Source organism: Furipterus horrens, unplaced genomic scaffold, assembly GCF_987537825.1.
Source record: "Furipterus horrens unplaced genomic scaffold, mFurHor1.1.pri manual_scaffold_4, whole genome shotgun sequence".
Classification (NCBI taxonomy): Eukaryota; Metazoa; Chordata; class Mammalia; order Chiroptera; family Furipteridae; genus Furipterus; species Furipterus horrens.
This window is the reverse complement of record NW_028327174.1, coordinates 137,568,443-137,586,675: the sequence shown is the minus strand read 5'-3', so window position 1 is coordinate 137,586,675 and position 18,233 is coordinate 137,568,443. Positions and strand designations below refer to the sequence as shown.

Genomic DNA, 18,233 nt, shown 5'->3' with positions numbered 1-18,233 from the left:
TCTCTCATAACATTCAGGCCAATGGAGAAATCATTATAAGCATCACTAACATTTAATGAGCTCTTGTTTTGAGCTAGGCACTGTTCTAATTGTTTTTATGGGTGTTCATTTAGTCTTCAGTAACACTTTGGGGTTACTATACCAATTTTACAAATGTTGAAATTGAAGCATGTGGTGATTGCTTGGGGAGGGGGTGTATAAGGGGATTAAGTGGTAATGGAAAAAATAATACAATAAAGATAAAACCAAAAAAAAGAAGAATGAAGTGCAGAGATGCTAGATCTACTTCATAAGTAGTGGAATTGAGATTTGAACACAAAGCAGTCTGGCCCCAAGGACTATTTCTTTTTATTGATTTTGACCTCAGTTGAATACATGGACTTGCCATTGTTTTGAAAAGAAGCCATTGGGGTCAGCTAGACTAGTATAAATTAACATTCCATCTTCTGGCCAGCTGGCTTCCATCTATAAGGCTTTTGTTTTTATTTGGCACATCTGTTTGAGGGAGAGCCTTTTCCTCTATTGGTTGCTGTACCTTTACATATATATATACCCAACTATAAATATGCCCAGTGCTAGGCACATGATAGGCACTCTCTAAATACCCGTTTGTGTCTCTTACTGTGTATGTTTACAGTGTTGATGGCCTGTACCTGTGTGTGTGTGTGTGTGTGTGTGTGTGTGTGGATATGTGTATGTTTACAGCCCTTGACCACAAGCAAGATGAAACAAACTGTTCCTTGCTTTTCAGTTATTCTGTATAAACACTGAACACTTATTGGGTCGTCCTACTCTCTACCACATTTTGAGTTGAAACTCAGGCAAAAGCTAACACCAGTTTGCATTTGGATAGAGCACTAAACTAGCCAAAGACTCTATGAGATAACTCTTCGCCCACATCTGATGTCAGGAGGCTCACATGATGCAGACAAACACACAGGGTCATCAATTAGCACAAACGACAGCCAACAGCGGTAGAAGGACAGTAAGGCTAGAATCAGAGCAACTTAGGCTCAAATTCCAGTTCAAATGCTCATACCAGTTCTGCAGATGAGAAAGGATGTGAAGAACAGAAATACCTGTACAATGCCAGGATCACAAAGAAAACTCATTTGTCATGATCTGTGTCATTCTGATGTGGATATAGAGCCAATACTTCACACTGTCTTCCAGAACATCACAAAATAAGGAGCTTTATTCTCATTTTGAGGAACACTTAGGCAGTTGTTCCAAAAGTTGAGAGAGAAAGGGATCTAAGAAAACGCAGTGTGATGGAGAATTATCAGCCTAAATCCAAGCCATAGGAGAAGATGCTTATATTATACTGACATTTTTTTTTTTTTTGCTATCATTTCAGATCTAGTAGGAAAGAAATCTGAATGTTTTAAATGCTTATACTTTCCAGAAAGCTTTGGACAACGTTCCAAAGTGGTGTTGAATGGGAGATGAATTAAGGAGTGTCTGGAAGGCTTGGGCAACAGAGTATCCACAGATGGAAGCATCTCAAGCTGGAAGAGAGCAGCAGATGGGAATTGCCTCCTGGGTCAATTTCAGCACCGTAGTTGTGAATAATGCTAGATGTATAAGCCATAAGCACATGAAATGCAGTTTCCAAGTTTGCAGATAATATAAATCCTGGAGGCGGGGCAGATAGGGAAGGAAGAAGAAACCAGTTTCAATTTGGTTTGGCTTGTTTCCTTTAAGAACTAAAGGAAATGGGGATGACAAATGTTTTTCCCAGCTGAAAAGTGTAAGAATAGCAAGTCAGAAAAGAAAAGGCACCATCCCAGGGAATACATAAGCCTCAGCAAAAGGGTGGGGGCACGGTGAAGCAAACATCACAGCCAGGCACTGTCTGTTCTCTGAAAGCCTAAGAGGTCGCCAATGATCCCCGGAGCACTTAACTTCTTCTTCCAAGAAAAATGGTCCTAGCAAATGGCACAGTTCCGAAAAAGTAATTAACATTTTTGTCATAAATGAGGAAAGCGCTGAAACAAACCGCAAGTGAACATTCCTCCATGTTCTAGGTCAGGGACAGCAAATTTTTCTTGTAAAGGACCAGAAAGTAAACAGTTCAGGCTGGTCAGGTCACCCTATTTCTGTCTCAGCAACTCAACTCTGCCACTGAAGCATGAACGCAGCCATAGAAAATACTGAAACCGGGGTGGCGGCGTTCCAATAAAACTTTATTTACAAGCGCAGCTGACAGCTGACTGGAGTTTGACGATCCCTGTCCAGAGTCAGAGTCATTTTATGCCAAGGTTTATAGTTTGAAATGAACTACCCAGTGAGCAGATAAAAATACCCCTATTAGCAAATCCAAGACTTTACGAATTTCTGAAGAGAAGGAAGCTGAACGCTTTGGCAAGAAGCAGTAGGACAGGGTTAAGAATGTGTGGTCAGTTGGCCTTTCCCATTCCAAAAATATTTTCTATACTTCTACCTGGAGCAATCATGAAGCTTCTGGCATTAAATAACTTTTAGTTGGCAATTACATTAAAAACAGCAAAAGTTTTCAAAAGTTGCCCTAGCCAGGTGGTGATACGAAACTCTTCATGAACCTCAAATCTGTTCCCCAAAATATCTGTAAAAAAAAAAACCCTCTCTCTTGCAAGTCTCTGGGCTACTATAATTTTTGTTTTCAGAAAAAAATTTTCTCCCATAGAGAAGTTCTTTACACAGCAATTTTTTTTTTCTTCAGCCCCAAGTTCTTTAAAATCTAGAATATTCTTGTTAGTGATTGTCCATTTCCCTGAATAACTACAAACCTTGGTACAAATTGCTCCTCACCAAAAATAAAGCCAAGCCACATGCCTCCCTATTAGGCCCCAGTGGATGTGTGAATATAGTCAGTTAAAGATCATTCCCAGTTCCTGTTTCTGCCATGTACACTCGCTGAACAATTTACTTCTATGAGCTTTTATTTTCTCTCTGAAGTGGGAAAAAATGCCAATCTAGAAAAATGATAGAATAAAATTATATAAAGCTTATACACTTATCTAACAAACATTGGTGCCTACTCTCCCTTTGTGGTAGATTTGATTATCCTTATCTAAGGAATCCCTAGACAGAAAAAAAAAAAAAAAAATCTGCATTTCATGGTAAGGAAAAGTCCTCAACAGCTCCTCCTAGGAATTTGGAGCTGATGTTTTTTGCACAGCCCCCCTTAATTTTACTAATTTGTTTCTAAGCCTACATTTCTCCAACTCTTATTTTTTACTCTTTATTTATATACATTTTTGCAATTGCAGGATCCTGGCTTTTTTTTTTCTAAAGTGTTCTAATATTTCGGTACCTGGCAAATAATGTTAAAGCAGTTATGGAAGTAAGTAATTGTCCTTATTCAGAGATTCCTGAGTCAAGAATAGAACTGAGGCAGTTGCCAGCCCAATCAGTGAGCCTTGTGTCTCCATCCTCCGCGCCCCTCTTCTCCTCTCCCAGTGCCACCACTGAGGTAGATGCACCATGCTCACACCCTGCTTCTTCACTCAGCAGACCCCTTCCTCCCTCCCCACATCCATGATTGACTTTTTTTCCCATGAAACCCCTACACTTCTCAGTTATTTACCTATGTCAAAACGGTTTCTCACAACATCCAAGTACATAGACTCAGACATGAAGAGTGACCCACAATCCTGATGGTGACATCAGCAAACACAGAAGAAGATTAACCTGCTCTTGCACAATGTTTTACCGCAGGTCAGGCACTTGTCTATGTTCTTAAAATACCTGGGCTCATGTAGAACATTCACAACAACCCTAGACTAGAGAGGTGCTATCATTTTCTACCTTCTATAAATGGAGAAACTGTGCCACTGAGAACCTTAGTAAATTACATGCCCAAGCTTACACAGCTACACAGTTGTGCAGCTGGGGCTGGAACTCAGCCATGCAGCTCTTCAGTCTGTGTTCTTAGCCACTGTGCTACCTTGTCAGTATGATTATTGTCAGCTCCACTATTCTGAAGGTCACTAAACAAGTGTTCATGAAGCATTTATTCAGTATGCCAGCATTTTGCTGAATATTGAAGAGGGAACATGAAAGAAGTAAAAGAGTTCCAGTCCCTGAAGTATTTAGTTTACAATCTAACTGAAAAAAAGAGACATTGTAGGGTGGAAAGGGCTTTGTAGTAACGCTCAGAACAGCTCTACCGGGTCAGAAAATGGAGGGACTCTGGTGGACTGTGGTGACACAGGAAGTAGAGCCTGAATTCATTCTTAAGGGATGGGGAGAATTTGAAAGGAGAGAGAGGAAGAGAAAGAGTATGAATTCAGCCCCAGGCTAATGACAAGGAGAGTCAGAAAGGCCGTGTTAACTACAGAGAAAAGTTTGTGTTGGGATGTGGGGCAAGTCAGTTTGAACTGATGAGGGAGATACTGTTACAGAGAGAGAGGGTGCACCTATGGTTTGCAGCTTCCAATCCTGTGTTGAGGCCTAACATGCACTTAAGAATTCTTACTTGTTAGGGTGAGGGGCCTGTCATAATACAACATCATGTTTCATATAGCAGATGGCTATTTCTGTGTCCAGAGCTTGAAAATTTCCTCTGACACCTGGAAATCCCAAGGAGGAATTTCAAGAAGGTAACATAGCTTACCACCCTGCATACCATATATTAATGTTGCAGATGCATCTAACACTTAAGCCTTTTTACTTAGAAAATAGTAAGAATGGGTCTATGTACTCCTTTATTTGATCTTCGTAAGAACTCTCTGAAGTCAGTATTATCCTAAAAAATTTGTAGAAGGGACTTAGAAGCTCACAGGGTTGAAAGCCTTACCCAAGACTACCCCATGACTCCATGTCTCTTGAGTGACATCAGGAAGGCTTTCCCTCCATGGCAGCTTCCAGGTTGGTCACGGAAGTCACTTGTCTTTGAGAGGTGGGTCTGCGTAAGACAGTGATGTTCACAATTGAGCCAAGGATTCACAAGGCATCATGATGGAGTTGCTAGAAACTTACACCATAGTTGCATTATTTTCAAATATGACTACTTTCTCACTGTACATTGCAATGCAGAGGAGATAACTTTATCTCAAGATGCTTGTCCTTGATAGGACTGGCCCACTAGCACTTAGTCCATATTCTCTCATGGATGATAAGGGCTTTACACATGTAATTAAAATAATTCTTTGTATTTTCTCAACTGTTCCTTACTTAATTGGTATAGTGCTTGAGAAGATATGCTTGGAAACCTACAAATAAAAGCCACTAGAAAAGCAAAACTATTCCTTTATTTTCAGGTGAAAAGTATGACCAAAGAAATAAAGCATTAAGTTTTAGCTCAATAAACCAAATGGAAAGTGTGGCGTGGGTATGGAAGGAAAGCAGCAAGTATTAATATACCTAATATGACCACAGTACCATTTGCTATGTAGGTTTTAACTATGTCTCGTTCCATGTCCCCTCATCCTCTGAATCCTTTAATTAAAAAAAAAAAAAAAAAGCAACAACAGAGAAATCTTTCTGGTTTTGCTTGGAAAGCAGTACTATGTTTCTGCGCCTATGCATTCTAAACAGTCCCATCAAACTTGAAACCTAACTACAAGCTGACAGAAATGAGCTACTAACAAATTAAGTTAAATTTATAGTGTAGGAGCCTGAAGTACAAAGGAAATGTTTTCTTTTTTACTGTTGTTCTATTACAGTTATCCTATTTTTCCCCCATTGTTTTTTTTTGTTTGTTTGTTTTTTGTTTTTTTAAACCATGACTCCCTCTCCCTAGATGCCAGGCTAGATAGAGAGCCTTCAGCAAACCTCAGTCTTCCCAGCAAACCCTTTCCATTGCTGAGTCATGATTCCTAGGGAGCCCTGCATGGATACCCTCTCCAAAACTAAGGCTGCCACTTGTGGCAGCCTCCAAACCCTCATCTACCAATTTTATGGGCATATTAAAGGCACGACAGATCAGGGAAAAGGTGCTGGCCCAAAAAACCCTATTTCAGATCTTGAGTCTACCATCAAATAACTATGGGCCGTTGAGCTAAAGAGTTCAGTTTTATGAATATAAATAATTTATAAGTATGTGCAATACATGACAAATTTAGATTTTGTTCCATGTAGATTTTGTCTTAAAGCAATATTTAAAACTTTTTATGAAGGCAGATACTTGAGCTTTTTTTATCTTTGTATGGACAGCTTACGGAATAAAAGAATACATGAATGCTGGTTCTCAAGATCCAGATTCCGTTCCACTTCCACTGTTCCCATCCTAGCTGAGACCCTCATGGCTTTGTACCTGATGCGGTGGATCTCCTCCCTTCCCTTCACCAATATTATGAGCATCCTCTTCCAGGCTTCAGACAGGCAGAAAGCATTGTGGCTCACTCAGTAGCACAGGAGTCTGGAGAAACTCATGCCGCTACAAAAGCTAATTCCCACCTTAAAAAATAGTTGCTTCTGGCCCAGTGGGAGAGTGGGGTTTACATCTTCTGCATGAGATCAGGCAGTCCTCACATTTAATTCTCCATTCAGAATGTCCAACATTATCTGTCAATGGGTCATTGAAATAGAAAAAGGTGGTCTGGAAGTACCTTATCAACCTCATTTTAACAGTTCCCTCTGCTGGGTAGGAAAACATACTTCAATTTGGTTTTAGAAGTTGATAAACTGAAATGCAGGAAGGTGAAGGAATTTGCCAGTGGTGATTACTTAAATCATAGCGGGACCAAAATAAAATTCAGTAGACCTGCCTTCTAGCCTCCCATTCCGAATGTTTAATTCAAGAACTCTTTCTGTAGAGAAGAGAGAGAGTGTGCCAGTTTGGGGGAGGTAACTGTCCCAGTGGACTTTAACAGATTTTAACTAGAATTTAGCAAATTTTAATCCATGCCTTTTTAGTGTGGTAAAGCTGAAAAATGATCAACTAATTTCGATCATTCTGAGTAGTTCTGTTGAACTGTTTTAACCTCACCCAAGGACATTTTTTTATCGCTTTGAGAGAGAGAGAGAGAGAACAACAACAAAAAAAGACATTAATTGGTTTCCTTCTTATATGCACCCCAACCAAGAGTCAAACCCACAATCTGGGTATGTGCCCTGACTGGGAATCAAACCTGCAACCTTTCAGTCTATAGGAGAACACTCCAACCAACTGAGCCACACCAACCAGGGAACCCACACTGAAATCTGATTTAGCCTGCTTTCCTTATTTTTATTTGGAAATTGTTATGGAGGCCTGCATGTTCCTGGGACATCATAAGTATTTAAATCATAAAGTCAATTTGTAATTTTTCAAATCTAAGCCTGAACATCTAAAGAGATTTGGTAATGATTATTACATCTGTTAAAATTTCTTTAGAAAACAGTAATATTGTTACTTATCATGTGGCTTACCAAAGATAAATTGTATAGTCATCTTTCTCTTTTTAGCTTCTTCGAAATGAACTAACAAGCATGTAATTATTTGACTTTGAGAGAAAACACCTAATATCTGATGTATGAATGATTGAATGAGTGGATGAGTTCTATCACAATCTCTCAGGGCCTCTTTGTTATCCCTCACAAAGTTTCAGCTCTGGTTCAGTGCCACGAAAGTTTGACTGTCCGCAGGAATAGCAGTGATGGTCTGGAATGGCACTGAATCAAACAAACCATCCAAGAACTTCCCTTTGGCTGAAGTTTTCTATTTCCTTCCCCATTTTTTATTACAACTGCCCATACGTAACTAGAGTAAAGATTGATTGATGTAAGCCTTGCTTTTCCTTTCCTGCCTTTCCTCTGACAGGACATAAGAATAAACAATGCAATAGGCCTAAGGCCAAAAGCAGCATTGAGGGGGCCTGATTCACTGCCAGACTCCTCACCCAACTCAGAATAATTAAGAGCTGACTAGAGGCTGTACTGCACTGCAAAGGCCATAGAGTCTGAAGAAATAGCGAAGAAAGGAAAGAACTGTATAGTGGGGAGAATGTGTTGCTAAGGCAAAAGATCTGGCTCCTAGTCTTAATTTCACCACTAAGTCTTGTGAGTTCTCCTGATATTTTTATGATTTTTTTTCCCCTTTCCTGTAAAATAACCCCTGCTACCTGCTTGCCTTATAAGGAGGGATATTAATATGAAATGAGGTGACCAGATCTTTGGGCCTCTTGAAACTAGGGAGTTGGAAATAATCACGAAGATAGAAGTGACTGAGTCTAAGAATCCAAAAGCCAACTCTAAGCCATTTCTGGGCTGTTGAATGATTTATCCACCTAAGGCCCTTCCAGGTGTGAGCGCTGGATCTCTGAGCTTCCTGCCCTGTCCTCCCCCCACCCCTCCCTTCCAGATTCTCATGTCCACAAACACATTCCAGTTATCATCAGCCTCACCAAGTCACCAAGACATCAGCTTCAAATCATCCTTAGTCAGTAACCTGCCTACTGCCATGATGTAGCAGGTAGTTCTTAGAAGTGGCCTAAGTCAAGAAAAGAAAAAAGAATAGGCTCATGTTGGAGTCAGTTTTGAAGCTCATCATGTAAGCACCCACAATTTGATTCTTGTAATTCTTTTCAAGTAAAGCAAAGTGTCTGAACTAGGGATTACTCTAGAATAGTCCCTACATGACTGTGAAGGGCAGGCATTGCCTTCATTCTACTGGGCAACTTCTCTACACGGGGCCAAGTATGGTGAAAACTACAATAATAAATAAGACCTGAGTTTTGTGCCCCATAAAGTTTACAAACTAATGAAGACAGTAGATGTACATGTGACTACATGGAATTGAGAGGTAATTACACATACAATTGCCTTCAAATGTATGCATCAAGATCCTCTTATTGATATTGATTTCTGGCTTACTCTCTCCCTCCTCCAGGCCTCAACAGATGCCTTTCTTCACATCTGAAAGTTCTGCTTACTTCCCCCACCCAACCAAGCCGCATTCCTTCTTTATAACTTTGCTTCTTCTTTAATAAGCATTCCCCAGGTCCATCTGCACCATTCATTGTCCCTCCCCTGAGGAGTATGTTCAATGTATTCAGTGTACATATGCTGTCTGCTCCCACTGATCGCATTTAGATCAAGTAATCAACAAGCAGCGTAAGCAATCAAAAATCTCCTTATTTAAGATTGCTACCAGAATCACGCCAATCACAGTGGCAAGAGAACTGAGGTTCCTAGGGGTCATTGTGGCTAGTTTGTCCCTGTTGTTAAAACAGGATTCCAAATATCCCTTGGGTTCCTTCCTGCTTGACCAATATTGATTGCCAAAAAGGGCTCAACTGACCTGACCTAAATTTTTTTTTTCCTGCTGTTCCAGGATTCTTCTACAACCAGACGATTCCTTACAGATCCTGGCACCAGTGGAAGCTGATGTGGGTTTCTATACTTGTAATGCCACAAATGCCTTGGGATATGACTCTGTCTCCATTGCCGTCACATTAGCAGGTAACATGAAAATCTCTGTTCAGTTTTAATTTAGAAACCATTATTGTGTGGGTACTTACAGTGTGCCAAGCAGGCCCAGGAACACATTGATAAATGAGATCCATACCCTGCCTTAAGGAAGCTTATAACCTGTAATTATAATTAAATGGAAGTGATGTGTGGTATGAGGTAGAATGGTTATCTAAGTGATAACCAAAAAGTGTGCAAGGACATTTCATTCCACCTGGGAGATTTTAGAGTTGGGATGAGTGGAATTTTGATAGGCAGAGATGAGGGAAATATTCCTGACAGAAAGAACGTGAGAGAAGGAGATGTGTACAAGTAAGTAGTGTATTGGGAAACATAATCATGATCTAAAGTTATTGAATTCTCTTTTGGGATCCTGTCATTTCTCCTTGTTACACTTGTTGCAAAGAAGACTTTAAAACCCATGGGGAACTGGAATTATGTGGTCATGGTTTGAAGCCACAAAGCGTTCTCTCTGATTCTGTTTTATTTCAACCTCTTCTCTAATGCACCTGCCAATGCTCTGCCTTCACCCATCAATGTTAGGTAAAACATTCTACACATGGTGACTTAAAAAATTGCAATTCAGATTACAATGTCTCCCAAGGTTGTGGTCTTGCAGTAGAGCACTTTCATAAAACCTCTCTTACATAGGACAAATCCTTCCCTTTGAAACTAAAAAAAAGACCTTATATATATGTACCAGTTGGACCAGTGCCCTCATTTCTCAGAAGTCAGGCAACCTGAAGTCACACAGCCACTCAGCTAGCGGTGAAGAGAAGAAGCAAACTGAGATCCCTTAACTCCCAGCTCATTGTTCCCTCCATTTCCCCACTGATCCTACCAAAATAGGATCCTTTTTCTCAGATCTGGGCCAAGCAGCTTTGTGCCAGTATGTTGCATATGTTTGTATTTATTCTTTTCAATGTTGCTCCCATCAGATGATTCAGTAGATGCTAGAAAAGCCAACATCACCCCACACTGACCTCATCAGTCCATGCTGGGATTATGTTGTCACATTGTTTTCCAGTCACACATGCTACTCCCCTGCATATCTGTTTAGCAACAGTGTTTCTGCCCCTGTGACCTAAAGCTAATCTGAGAAGGACCCTTTAGCAGGAGGCTTTACGGAGAAGATGAAAAGTCAACAATGAATAAGGCAAGCGAAGGAGCCCTGGGGTAGATTAAAGACTGATATTATTAATGCCAATTTTTTCTTTTTCTTTTTTTTTTCTTTTTGTGAATAGAACATTTGCTTTTCTCCTAATGTATTCCAGTCACAAGCTTTATTCCCGTCTTTAACACAGAGTCCAGATGCTCAGCACCAGTCTTGTTAAATCTCTTCTGCCTTCCACCCTCTGACCTCCCTTAGCAAGGACACTGCTGACATTTTTCCAATAGCGGGCAAATAGTGGCTCTTACAGGATTAACTCTCTTGTTTATATTTATCCAGATGCCATTCAGCTCTGCCACAAACTAAATACCTTTGTTCACCTGAATTTAATATGATTAATGGAAACCTGTCTGGAATTAAGCAAGGCAATTGAAACATCAGGCTTGTCTTCGGCCCTTTGAAGAGGAGCTATTGGAGGCTGCCAAAAGGTTCAAAGCCAGGGAAGAGAGACAGCAGCCAGAGAGGCACCGGAGAAGGGGGGAAAGGGGCTGCCTGGTGAGGTGGATCACAAAACACCACACCCAGTGCTTAGGGAGCTCCATCCTGAGCTTCAGGGCTGGGGTTTGTTCAAGTCCGCTGACATCTGCCAAACAATCCCTCTAAAAATTAAGGCTCAAATGTACACATTGCCTTAAGATTGAATTTGTGTATTTACCTGGAATTATAATCTATCCCTGCCTGGGTCAATGTCCACATTCACAGTATAAGGTACTCATCAGCTACTGTTGTGAGCACACCCTCTGCCAAGTATTGCTGACATACATCAATAAATAAGACATGAGATGCATTCTTGGCTATATAGAATCAAGAGGTTACAGTTTCCTTCAAATGGCCCCAATAAGATCCTGCATAGCACAGTAAAAGATGTAATCTAAACTAGGGTGGGGGGGATTGGGGAATTGTGCGTTACTAGGTTTGATTACCAGTTATACTGCCTATTAACTGTGTAATCACAAACAAAGTGTAAAACCTCACTGAGTCTTTGTTCTCATCCATAAAAATGAAATTAATTATATGTTATAGGATTGTTGTGAGGTCAAAGAAGATTGCATGTGTGAAAAAGCACTTAGCCCAATGCCAGGCACATAGTTCACACTCAATAAATGTTTTCTGTCTTTTCTGTAGCTTTTCTAAAATGAAACACATCCTGAAAGCAGTTCTAAAATGTGTAAAACATTAGCCCAACTTTGCTTCCATGTATTTTTCACTATAAGTCTTCACACTGAAATTTTTCAAGTATGAACTTAGGAGCTGATTCTGCTCACTTGCAATCAATTCCTTATGGTAAATCTCAGTGCTTCTGTGCTTTTAAATATTGCAGAGTTTTTTCCCTTCAGTTCAGTATGAATGTAGGTCAAAAGGGGGAAAAATGCTTTGAGGCTCAAAGTGCTCAGGTGTTCCCATGATTTTTTAAGGAATGTATGGACTCTGGTCTTGCCAATGCACCTGAGTTGGCCAGATGCAGGAAAATTTGTTCATAATAATTCACAAGCACAGGCACAGCATGGCAGTTAAACCTGCAGGCTCTGGAGCCTCGTGTTCTGTATTTGAATCCTGGCTCTGTCACTTCCTAGCTATATAACCCTGAGCAACTTCTTTATACTCTCTGACTCAGTTTCTTTATTTGTAAAATGGTGATAATAATAGTGCTTGACTCAGAAGGTTCTTGTGGAGATTAAATGCATTCGCCATGTAAAATGCTTATAATTGTGCCAGGCATGTAGCAAGCACTCAATATTTATCAGCTATCATTATTGTGAGAATAATGCACAAAACAAAGCCAAGGTAATTGTACAGTAAGGAAGATTCTTTGCCAGAGTCCAGCATGTTCACGAACCCTTTGTAGAGCACCCCTCTGTGTCTCAACATCTCCATGCCTTGGTGTCAACTGGAAAGACTGAATTAGCTATCTGAAAATTGGTTGGAGCAAGGGAGGTCGCTAGTGACGAGGCATATTTCACACGGACACAGGGAGGGAGGCCTGACGAACTCTCCCTGGTCCACAGCTAGACCTCTCCTGTCGAGCTGCCCCATCCTCTGAATGGAGTTGCCACATCAGCCTCTTAGATGCATTGTAGGTCCATTGCTACTCTCTCCCCAATTTGTGCAATATTTAAACATGTAAACACCATTTTCTTTTAGATATACCAATACAGTCATACCTTCCTTTCTTTGCCCTCTGGGGGCCTGTAAAATTTTGTCTCTGTGCCTTTTGCTCCTCCCCAAACTCATCCACTATGTATTGATTTTATCTTTTTAAGTCACAGAGCTTTGAGAGTACTTGGCAAGTGTCTGTCGTCGTGGAGATGGCCAGTTCTACCTCCCTGGTTCCAGGAGCTCATGGCCATGCAAACCCAGTGGCACAAAATTCCTTTCTGTCCTAAATTGACTTCATTGGATACCTGTTTCACTGCTTGGGATATAGATGAGAGTAACATACAGTTCAGTGGAGGGGAGAGTATAAGAATATCACCAAATATCACCTCCCTAACATTCTGAAGTAATGATGACTTCGTATCTAGGCAAAAACAGGACTCAGTAAAGGAGAGTTTCTGGTGTGTACACAGATAGGTACAAAGACTGGAGAGCCACCTTGATGAGTCCAATTTAGCACTCAGCCAAGTTGCTCAGAAATCTCCCAGATCTGAGTGGTGTGGGCAGCATTTTGAAGGAAAGCAGTAGTTTCCTGGTAAATTGCTTCAGTCTGGATCAGTGGAGTTTAGCTCTACTTCCCAATACAGATGAGGCCTGTCCAGGTGTGGGCCCTTGATGAAGTCATAGCCAGAAGGGAAATGTTTTTTGTTGTCATTGATTTTATAAGATCACAAAAGAGATACTATAAGGCCTGCCTGACATCATCAGTGGAAAATGAGAAGAAGATGAGGTCTGAGGGATGAGCATATCTTTCATTGAAAGGAGAGAACACAGATGAGTTCATTCAAAGTTTTCACAGGAAGGGAGAAACAGAACATAGTTCTCGTTTCCTGGCATGTTTTTCTGTTTTATTATGAGTTGAATAGCTGACACATATTGTGTCTAATAAAGAGATCACAGAAACCTCTCTAGGAAAATAAAAATAAATGGCAGTTGATTTTGAAAAATTTTTTTTTCTTTCCCTTCCCCACCATGATTTAGTAGCTGCAATAAAAGACAAGCAGGTTTGTAAGCTATTTATAATGCAAGTCATTTCAAATTGGCATTTCTGGATTTTTTTTCTTCCAGCAATTCTGTTAACCAAGGAAGATTTTGCTTCACTGAGAGTTTGACTCAGAGAGGGCCTTGTTGTCAGTGGCAGAGACTGACAAAGGGAGGTTTCCTCCAGAGCACTAGATCAGAGGGAAAGGCAGGCAAGTCTGGCTGCGTCTCTAAAGGTACTCTGAATAACAGGGTAGTTAATGGCCATTGACAGATTAAAGCTGCCATCTGGGGACCTCATTATCTGATAGAATACTGAGTAAACAAGGCCCATAAGTTTTCCTCAATATCTATTCATGTGTAGCATACCCACAGAAGTTAGATTAAATGGATAAAACTTTAGCAAGATAATCTGACTCACTATTTCCCAGTAGACTACAGGAAAAACAAAATGATCCAAGCTAGGTCATCTCGGATTCTGAAAGAGCAATTCCCACAGCTATTCAATGGAATGAGGGAAGCATGGGTGGTTGGACAGCTAGTGGGACATGCCATATCCTCAGTTAATTGTTTCTAGGAGAGGCTAGAGCATCACACAGCTGTGCTAGGTGTGGGGTCCCTTGTCCAGAACTCTGCAGTGGAACATGCAAAAGAGGTTATGACAGCACCACTTGCTGCCTTAGTCTCTTGAAGAATAATCAGCTTCGACTGAATAATTAGGAGAGATAACCTGAGTAACCTAACACATGCCATTGGCAAATATTACCTTGAAAAATGGATGGAGAAGAGGGAAGCCGTGCAGCCGGAGAATATTCAAGAAAGGGCAGTCTAAGCCCTACCCACCTCCATATATATACTAAAAATGCACCAACTAAACCGAATCACAAGGGCAAAGAAATTCCAATTTCTTCTCAATTTTTATGCAAGGTAATTAATTACTGAATCATCAAGAAAAGGTTGAATGAGATTAAAACTATTTTTCTGCTTTACTGAGGAGTAATTTACATACCGTAAAATTTACCCATTGTAAGTGTGCAATTCCATGATTTTTTAAGCAAGTTTTTTAAGTTGTATACCAATTACTACAATCTAAGGTGATGGTATTTAAAAAAAAAAAAAAACTTGATTGAAGGATAGTTCACACACTGTGTCAATTCAGCAATTTAAAGAATATCATTCAGTGGCTTTTAGTACATTCAGAGTTGTGCATCCATCACCATACTTACCTTTAGAGAACTTTTATTATTCCATAAGTAAACTCTACAGTCCTTAACTGTCACTCTCCACCCCATCCCCACTTCCACCAGCCCTAGGCAACCATGAATATACTACATCTCCTTATATCTGACTATTCATCATGGCCCTTTGTTACTGATTTCTTTCACTTAGCATAATGTTTTCAAGATTCATCCATATTGTAGCATGTATGCTACATTCCTCTTTATGGTGAAATAATAGTCCATTGTATGAATATACCACAATATATTCATCATTCACCAGTCGATGGTCATATAGGTTGTTTCCACTTTTTGGCTGTTAGGAATAATGCTGCAAAGAATACTCATGGGAAAATTATTATGCAGACATATGTTTTTATTTCTCTTGAGTACTTATACCTGAAAGTGGAATTGCTGAGTTGTGTGACACATTTATGTTTAACTTTTTAAGAAACTGCCAGTTATGTTCCAAAGTGGCTACGTTATTTTACATTTCTACTAGCAATGTTTCAGGGTTCCAGTTTCTCTAAATTCCACCAACGTTTGTTGTCTTTTATTTTCTGTCCATCCACATGGATGTGAAGTGAGAATTCATTGTGACTTTAATTTATATTTCCTTAACAACTAATGATGTCAAGCATCTTTTTGTATTCATGTATATATCATCTATGTTGTAGTGACAGCTTTGGTGATATAGAAAGGGTATATGGCCTTTGTATTGGTTTTTTATTGTTGCCATAACAAATTAGATTTTTAAAACAACACAAATACATTATCTGACAGTTCTGTAGGTCAGAAGTCCAGTACAGTCTCACCAGGATGAGATGTCAACAGGCTGTATTCCTTCCTCAAAGCCCTAGGGGAGAATGCTTTTCCTGTTCATCTGGGCTGTCTGCAGAATTAGTTCCCTGTGACCTAGGACTATGGTCCCTGTTTTCTTGCTGGCTGTAAACTGAGTGTCACTCCCAGCTTCTAGAGACCACTGCATTCCTGAGTTCTTGGTCTTCTTCCTCCATCTTCAAAGTTAGCAGTGGTAGGTTGAGTTCTTCTCATTTTGCCTCTCTAACAAACTCTTTTGTCTCTGTCTTCTGATTTTAAGAGCTTGAAATAAGTTTTTTTAGTTTTTAAAAAGAGCTTATGTGATTAAACTGGGCCCACATAGATAACTTAGGATAATATCTTTATTTCAAAGGCAGCTCATTAGCTACGTTAATTCCATCTATAAGCTTAGTGCTCTTCTGCCATGTGATCTAACACAGTCCCAGGTTCCAGGGATTAAGATGTAGATATCTTTGGACGACGATTATTCTGCCTATCACAGCTCATTTTCATCGGACTGTTGCCAAAGAAAAATGCAAATCTAATGTTGATAGACCTTTCCATTTTTTTCAAGTAAGTGAAACCCAAACACACACACACACACACACACACACACTTTTTTCTAATCTCTCCATATATAAGTGAGTCCAACTAGTTTAAATTTTTAATAATTCTTTTCAGGATAAATATGTCTGTGCTCTGAACATAAACTAGAAAGTACCCTTTGGTTAAATCTTCCATTTTCTATATTCTCTGCTCATTTCCCAGATATAGTCAGTGTTACTCAAAGTATAACAATAATCTATTTTATTAGATTACACTAAAAACTGTGTAATTATTTGTATGGAAGAGAGATATTTATTTTTACTATTACTAAAAAAAAGAATATTATAAGAAAATCAGTAAGATTCTAGGGAAAGTATTTGCCTCATTGCAAAATTTAGAAGCAGATTCAGAACTATAAACCTGTGTCCTTATTGTAAGCCGAGAAGGGTTTTAAACAGATGCATACTTGGGTCTCTTGTAGACCTAAGAGTTCTACAAATCTCTTACATACACATAACGCACAGCAATCCACATCCACCACCAGCTATATTCTCCCCTTACCTAAATTTTAACATTGACAAATTTACTTCCTTTATATTTGGGAGAATAGAAGACTAGATGTGCAAAGTACAGCTTTTGCAACATCTTGAAAAAAATAATAGATGAGAGGAGAAGTTCTCAGCGGACTAGTGGGAAGAAAGAGTGCAGAGTCAACAGAGCTGCCTGAAAGGCCAAATGCTGACTTAGGAGGCAGGAGGTGGAAGTGAAGGAGACCCTGGGAGAGAGCCAGCAGGACAGGATGGAGTTAAAATTTTCTGAACTAAAAAATGTGAAAGGCATTTGAAAGGAGAACCAGACTTTTTAAAAAAAAATATGCATTTTAATGTGACTATTATCTGTAACAAAGCCACTCTTGTTGAAATTGCCTGGTAGCCAGATCCTGAGAAGTTTCTGGCCAGCAAGAAATAGTAACTGAACATGGACAGGATCCATCATTAGTGACTCCGCTGTATGAGATGGTGGTGTTATTCACAAGTGTTTCACAGGTTCACAATGATCGTGGACCCTTAACCTCTCCTTACCTCACAAGGTTTTAAATTCTTCAATTGGGAAGTCTCATTTCACGGAGTTTTCACAGATTTAACTCCAGTGGCCCTTGTGAGGGACCCATGCTAGTTAATTACATTGTAAGCAGAGGCTAGCATACCTTAAGGCGTTGCTTGATATTCTTAATGGTTATAGAATGTTATCCATTGATTAAATCTGGATTTATGCAGTTTTAGAAATTTATGCAATGTATACAGTTAAATCTGGATTTATACAATTGCTTAGTTTTAGGTTATGAAAGTATGTGAAATTCCTCATCACTGTACACTGAAATATTTTAATTAGTGAGCATCACTATCTTAGTCACCTTTCTCTTGAATTGAGATTTGGGTCCCAAGCTCAACCAATCTGCCATTTATGCCTTCTTTCTGGAGTTGCAGTCCTTGTTTCTGCCGTCGCGGAGCAGCCAGCCATCTCCAGCAAGTCTTCTTGTCCTCCTGCGGAATGAGCACACGTGCACACTTCCTAGCACAGATCGTCTCTAGCCGAACAGTGAGAATCGGAAATTGTTGAAGTATGATTCTTTTTTTATGGCTAAGGATAGTAAAGAACCACTTCTCCGGATGTTTGTGACTTTTAGGAGAATTAAAAGAAGACCCATTTGATTCATTCCTTCAATAAGTGAGCAAATATTCATTAAACCTGGATTAATTATCATTTGATAACTATTAAAACAAACAAAATCATAAATATAAGATGGCTAAAATATAGGTAGTTTCTTCCTCAATAAAGTCTAAAAACTATTGCAGAGGGTTTTCGTGGTTCAGGCGAAGTGGCTCACTTCATTTCTGCACCTGTTCCATCTGCAAAAACGCAGTTCCTTTTCCACACCTGAGCCAAGGAGGCAGGGAAATGCCCCAGCC

The 18,233-nt window shown here is 39.8% G+C and overlaps 1 protein-coding gene across 1 annotated transcript in view; it reads left to right on the top strand.

The window, feature by feature from the left end:
- ADAMTSL1 (ADAMTS like 1) overlaps positions 1-18,233 on the top strand; it is a 400,901-nt gene that overhangs the window by 291,014 nt on the left and 91,654 nt on the right. The window contains exon 20 of the mRNA XM_090274075.1: positions 9,239-9,366. Within this exon, the coding sequence (XP_090130201.1) occupies positions 9,239-9,366 (128 nt within the window). The remainder of the gene's footprint in view (positions 1-9,238; positions 9,367-18,233) is intronic.